This window comes from Prunus mume, linkage group LG2, assembly GCF_029339155.1.
Source record: "Prunus mume cultivar Tortuosa linkage group LG2, ASM2933915v1, whole genome shotgun sequence".
In the NCBI taxonomy this organism is placed as follows: Eukaryota; Viridiplantae; Streptophyta; class Magnoliopsida; order Rosales; family Rosaceae; genus Prunus; species Prunus mume.
Window position 1 is genome coordinate 7,966,806 of NC_142699.1, and position 7,272 is coordinate 7,974,077.

The window sequence follows — 7,272 nt, forward strand, 5'->3', positions numbered from 1 at the left end:
ACAACAAAAGTTTGGCTCCGCGGAATCAAATTGAAAATAAATAAATAAAAAATTCTAATTTTGTTTCAACACGTCACGCACCCCCCACCACCACTCTCTCTCTCCAAGTCTCTCCAACTCCAAAGCTCTCCCATAAAGAAAGGCAACTTGCACACACACACATACACAGAGAGAGGCATCTCAATTCTGTCTTTCTCACTCTCACAACTTCAATTATTTGCACATATTATTAATTAGGGTTTCAGCTCCTTCTCATCTTCATCCTCCGAAATTCCATCTATGGAGAAAGCCAGAAGAGCATCGCATGCTGGTTCCTGGTACACCGATAACCGTCAGTATCTCTCTCTCGCGCAACTCTAATTCCCTCCTCATATCTGTTTGGTTGCCGAGAAATCCCAAGAACCAAATTTGGTTGCTTTTGAGAAAATTCATTTATCAGATTATTTGTGTTAAAAAAATACATTTTTATTCTTTCATTTTTCATTTTTCAGCTAGGAAGTTGTCGGAAGAACTTGAAGGATGGCTGAGAGAATCTGGGCTCACTAAATCTCCTGATGTCCGAGGTGTCATTGCTCCGTAAGTTAACATAGACCTGCTTTGCTTCTTACTCTTCTTCATTTTGGCTTATAATTCATAAAAATAAAAATAAAAGCTGAAATTTTATTTTTTAAAATAATTTGTTTTTGTTTGTATTTTTCTGTGTTTGGCCTTGGAATTACAGGCATGCAGGTTATTCATATTCAGGTCGTGCTGCTGCCTATGCATTTGGCAACATAGACCCAACAAACATGTGAGTTGTGTTCTTGTTGTTTTCTCGTTAGTTCTCTAATGCTATTTTGATAATGTAGGATCGTAATGCGAGCTGATTATGTTCTAGTAATTGTGCTTTGACGCATAATTAAACCTGTAAAGATTGATTGGTATGGCAAAGAGCTGTCAAATTGTTGCTAATGTGTGAGAGAAACTTGCTTGTTCAGTACCCGGGTGTTCCTTCTTGGTCCATCTCACCACTATTACACTCCAAAGTGTGCTCTTTCAACAGCCACAGTTTACAAGACCCCCATAGGGGATCTGACTATCGATTTGGAAGGTAGTGTGAATCTCATTGTCTAAATCTGGGTAACTTGGAATTGTTATTTTTTTGTCTTGGTCTTCCGCACTGTTGATTTACTTTTTTCTTTCAATTACTAATTAATTTCTAATCCACATTGGCACATGCATGACTTAGAACAAAATTTACGGGGCATTGTTAATTTCACTTGAAACCAGCCAGTTTCAAGCAGCACAAAATTGTTTGTGCTAATTTTCCCTTTTCAATCAATGCATAAAATATCTTCTCAATGAATTACCAAATGCTTCTTTTATAGGAGTTAACTCATCCCTGTTAATTTGTGGTTTTCTAACATTCTGTTTGTTTTCACTTATCAGTAATTGAGGAGCTAAAAGCAACTGGAAAATTTGAACTGATGGATATTCGCGTTGATGAGGCTGAACACAGCATGGAAATGCACTTACCGTATCTTGCTAAAGTTTTTGAGGGGTATGTTTTTCAATATATCCTTATTAATTTTGTTCATAGCACAGTTCTCTTCTATAGTTATTTATGGCATGGCTGACTTTTGACGACACTGATGCAGGCACCAAGTTAAAGTTGTACCCATTCTCGTTGGTGCTCTTAAGGCTGAAAGTGAAGCCATGTATGGACAGTTGCTTGGCAAATATGTGGATGATCCTCAAAATTTCTTCTCGGTGTCGTCAGATTTTTGTCATTGGGGGTCTCGGTATGTTCCATTCATGGTTTGCTAGATTTTAGTCCTTGTTAGCTAACATGAGTGTTGTCCAAAATGCCAGTGTCTATCTACATATGCATTCTGGGCTTCTCTCTCTCTCTCTCTCTCACACACACACACACACATGACTTTTATTGCATTGCTTGGCTTCGACTTAAATTTTACTTCATGGATGCTATTTCATGGTTATATTCATTGCCATGTTACATGATATTTGCATGTTTTGCTAATTCTCTTCCCTGGCCATGGCTGCTCAACATATGACTGAAATAATGAAATTGAACTGATACTTGTTAACCATGACTGATCTTGTTATTCTTTCTCAGATTTAATTACACGCACTATGACAAGAAACATGGGGCCATACACAAATCTATTGAGGCTTTGGACAGGATTGGAATGGATATAATAGAAACTGGAAATCCAGATGCATTCAAAGAGTATCTGTTGGAGTTTGATAACACCATTTGTGGGCGCCACCCAATTAGTGTTTTTCTGCATGTAAGTACCTTAAGTATTGGCTTCAGTGTCTGAAAGGGAAGAAGTTCAAATATTGTTCCTTAAATTTGGCAAAGAAAATACTACATGTTATAACTGATGTGAGAATATGACACCCTAGGATGAAACAGGGTAAAAGCCTGAAAAATTAGGGAGGCGATTTGTACCTGTTTGAGGATTATATTCCTCTTTTGAGTTGGAAAGGCTATGCCTATCAATGAAAAACACCAGTTACATTCATGTTTCAATGACCTTTATACTACTGTGTCTGGATTGTTTAGACAAATTTAAGGCATTTGCTAGCAAACATGTGAGGGATGCAGCTGTCATAAGTAGCAGCAAATATAATGAAAGGAACCTAAAGATATCCTTGTTATTTCTATTTCATATTGACATATTGGAGGCATCAAATCAGGTTGAGGGGAATAATGCGAGGGTCATCTTTTGAAGAATTAAACTTATTTTACCTAGACAGCAAAATGGTTCTTTTTCATCGCTCATAAGTTTGACTCCAGCTTTTCAGTTAACTGCATCTAGAATATTGGTTTTGATCATTATTTCATCCCTTTCAATCATATTTCAATGCATTCAGATGCTGAAGAACTGTTCAACGAGCATAAAGATCAATTTTCTCCGATATGAGCAGTCGAGTCAGTGCAAAACTATGAGGGACAGCAGCGTAAGTTATGCATCTGCAGCGGCAAAGGTAGATGCTTGAAGATGTATTCTCCTTTGTGACATTAAGCAATTTAATTTTCATCAAATTGACTGTAATGTTTAACTCAAGTAAATATGCATTTCATGAACCCTCCTAGGGTTCCTCCTGCTTGTAGATTGCCACTAATAATGGATACCCTCCGATTTCTTATATTTAGTTGCAGATCAGATCATGTATTGGTTATCTTTAATTTTTCTTAGAGATTCAATCCCACTCGAGCCCAAACTTATAACTAGTGATCCCGATCAATCATCCCGACCCTTTTCTTCTTTGTCAAAGAGAGATTGGTGAGTTCTGGCTCAAGTGACAAGGTTGAAATGTGATCAAGATCATCTGGACCCAATCTCGACCCATCAGAATTGTGTAATAATCCTGTCAATATACATACAAAAAAGTGGCTCTTGGTGAGTGGTGGTAAAGTGAAATAAAAGTTGCACTCCATCCTTGATAGAGTTTAGGGTATGGAGCTTAGATTTAAGTGCACTCCATTCTTGACAGAGTTGATATGTTAGGGTATTGAGTTTAGATTTTAAGTTTTAATTCTCAAGTTTCTGGCCATGTTCCAAAACCCGAGAGTGAACCTAGGGCTTAGGTGAGAAATGGGTGTCGATCGAAATTTACACTAGTCGCGATTGGTCAACGACATTGATTGGAAGCCAGGCACATCCGTTCCATAAGAAAGAAGAATGAACCTTGCGCAGGAAAGAATAGTTACAACTTACAAGAAATCATGACTGCAAATTTTCCAATGAAGTCCTGAATTTATTTTAGATTTATATAATTTACTGCTCCTAATGCCTAGACAACATAACATGCATTATCTAGAGATGAGATCTTATTATGTTTAGGCCTCTATTATCTAGAGATCACACACCAAGGGCTTTTTTCAAGCTGGGACAATGCAATCGGATTCCACAGGCTGGCAGCTCTCCAACTTGCTGTCAACCAACGGGCAACATACCCCATTTATCTTCATCTTCCAAAGGCTTTATTGTCCCCATATATTATTATTTTTTAGAAGTATATTTCACTGAGTCTTTAAGACGTGTACAGAAAATAAAAGTATTATTGAAAAATAAATACTTACGTGTATAATATAAGTACTAAATAGGAAAATGCTGAATTCTTTATACGAGTAATAAGTAAAAAATCAAAAGGGAACAATAGAGACTCGGATAATGGTATAATAGTAATGGATAATTTTGTAAACTACAATAAAGGAAAATCAGGGAAAAAATTAATTAAAAAATAAAAGAGTATAGAACAGCTGTGCCACGATCCTTTTTAAATATATTATTTAAGGAGTACAGCCGGCTATATGTTTTAAATATATTAGTCTAGCCGAACGGGTATATGTTTTATTTATTGAAAAAAAGGGACCCGCCTAGGCGGCCCATTTTTCGAAAACTTCAATGGCGGTTTTTTAGATTTCTGTTTAAATATATTGCTTAAATAGTATAGCCGTGCGGCTATACCCTTTAAATATATAATTTAAATAGTCTAGCCACTCGGCTATACTATTTATTATATATTAAAAAAAAGGACCCGCCTAGCCCCCCTAGGCGGCCGATTTTTCGAAAACTTGAATGGCGTTTTTTTTCTTCATAACTTCGACTCCAGTTCTTCAGTTAACTGCATCTAGAATATTGGTTTTGATCATTATTTCATCCATTTCAATCATATTTCTGGTGAGTTTGGATGTAAGTATCTGACAATGATCTCAACTCCTTCCCATCTGGAATCTGCAACAATTTGCTTCTCTGTTTTTCCCACCCAGCAGCACCCCACACAAAAATCTGCTGGGCCAAAATGACGTCGTTAAATAACAGAAGTCACATTAGAGTAGAAGCCATGCCCATGTCTGAAAGTAATTGTAGTTTCCAATATGCATCAGCACCAGAAGAAACTAGTGTAAGAAAAAAAATCTGCTAGTCTATAGGAAACTCGCAATACCTCTTGGTCATTTACATCATGAAGGCACGCTTGCTTCAATGACAGATGATGCTTCTGCAACTCTACGATCACCTTATGGAGTACAATCACTGGGGCTAGAGGGGGTGGATTCTGCAGTGTGATCGGGAGAGCAGGGACCTGTCATATTTATGACTGAAGTGGCGTGTTCTTCACAGATTTCTTCCCATTAAAGAAATCTGTCGAAAGTTTTTCTTGAGCACCCAGTCTTGTCTCCATGTTCTGCATTTATTATCACATAAAATATGATATCCTTATGTTTAGTCTGTCTTTACACTCTGTATGAGCAACAAGGTGAGTTGTAAATGGACTCTACTTCTGCATTTGACTTGTATTCTGTTGGAAATATGAGCGCTAAATTGCTATAAAATAAATACTGTATATAAAACAGATTTTTATAAAAGGAGAATTGAATTAGAAGAACCTTAATTGAGTCGAGGCAAGTGTTGGACACTCTGACCTTAAGACGAATTACGCCCCACATTGGTGCTTATGGTTCACTAGCGTTCGCCTCCCAGGATACAACGACTCCCCTCATTGTGAAAGAAGCACTGCAATTCACAAGGAGCTTTGAACCTAATTATGCAGGAACCTCTCTTTATGAAAACTCTAATGCTTTGTATATGTGAAAGTCTGTATGTAGAGAATTAAACTGAATTTTTAAAACTGCAAGAAGATTGATCTATTTATAGATGATGAAATACCCTTTCCAAAAAGGTATCCTTATTTGAAAAGGCAAACAATGCATCCCTTGGTTTGAAGAGTTGTCACCCCCCATGTGAAGATGTCTTTAACCCAAGGGTCATGTCTTTAACCCAATGAATTTTATTAATTTCTATTCAAATAGGAAAATCAATATTAGCTAATATTAAATTTTCCAACAATCCCCCACATGAATGGAAATTGACTCAACAACATGCAAACAAAAAATGAAGACACTAGAGAGAGTTCCTATTAGAAGAATACTGCATCTGGATAAGTAGCTTTTGGCCTTGAACCTTCCATAGTGAAATACTATCGGATTTGCTAAAATATGAAAACTATAAGAGAATATTTGTTTGTGGGAATTTTCTATGTATTCTTCTCCTTGTAGGAGGTCATATTTATAATATAACAAAACCTGAATGGGCAAGTAAATAATAAATTCCTAAATCTATTTACAGTAGGAAATCAGGAATTAAAGTAAATCAATTACAAATAAAATAGGAATCCTTGGTGTGTAAGGAAAGTAAGTCAATATCCACAAGTCACGCCAACACTCCCCCTCACGTTGGTGCATAGATGTCGCCAATGCCCAACTGATCCAGTGAATTGTGGAATGCTTTACTGGAAATCGCCTTTGTCAAAATATCCGCCAATTGATCCTCGGATTTCACAAAAGGAAACTGAAACACTTTAGCCTCAAGCTTCTGTTTGATGAAGTGTCGATCCACCTCAACATGTTTAGTACGATCATGTTGAACCGGATTCTGTGCAATGGCTATAGCAGCCTTGTTGTCACAAAAGAGATTCATTGTTGATGTAGGTTTATACCCAAGTTCAGTAAGCAACTTTCTTAACCAAAGAAGTTCACATATCCCTTTAGTCATGCCTCTGAACTCGGCTTCTGCACTGGATAAAGCTACTACATTCATTTCTTGCTCCTCCATGTCACCAAATTACCTCCCACAAATGTGAAGTAACCCGATGTGGATTTTCTATCTGTTACATTACCTGCCCAATCTGCATCTGAATAACCATCAATATTTAGATGACCATGCTTTGAGAACATAAGTCCTTTTCCAGGCGCAGACTTCAAATATCTAAGTATCCGAAGAACTGCATTCATGTGGTCTTCACTTGGAGAGTGCATAAATTGACTGACAACGCTCACTGCATAAGCAATGTCTGGTCGAGTATGTGACAAATAGATCAATCTTCCCACTAACCTTTGGTATCTTTCTTTGTTAGTTGGAACTTGATTCGGATATTCTCCAAGATGATGATTCTGAACAATAGGAGTGTCCGCAGGTTTGCAATCTAGCATTCCTGTGTCTGTCAACAAGTCCAAGACATATTTCCTTTGAGAGAGAAATATGCCTCGCTGCGATCGAGCCACCTCAATTCCCAAGAAATACTTGAGTCCACCTAAATCCTTCATCTCAAACTCAGTAGCCAGATAGTCTTGTAGCTGTGATATTTCCTGTTTATCATTCCCAGTAATAATCATATCATCAACATAAATTATTAATGCTGTTACCTTCCCTTTCCGATGTTTCAAGAACAAAGTATGATCTGAGTTGCACTGTTTGAAAC

General features: G+C 37.2%; 1 protein-coding gene across 1 annotated transcript; it reads left to right on the forward strand.

Moving 5' to 3' along the window:
- The first annotated feature begins 136 nt into the window (after positions 1-136).
- LOC103319731 (AmmeMemoRadiSam system protein B) lies at positions 137-3,156 on the forward strand. The gene is made up of 8 exons (XM_008221317.2): positions 137-331; positions 492-576; positions 722-790; positions 978-1,090; positions 1,429-1,540; positions 1,638-1,781; positions 2,117-2,291; positions 2,881-3,156. The coding sequence occupies exons 1-8, from the start codon at positions 280-282 to the stop codon at positions 3,004-3,006; spliced, it is 876 nt and encodes a 291-aa protein (XP_008219539.1). The 5' UTR covers positions 137-279; the 3' UTR covers positions 3,007-3,156.
- The last annotated feature ends 4,116 nt before the right edge of the window (positions 3,157-7,272 follow it).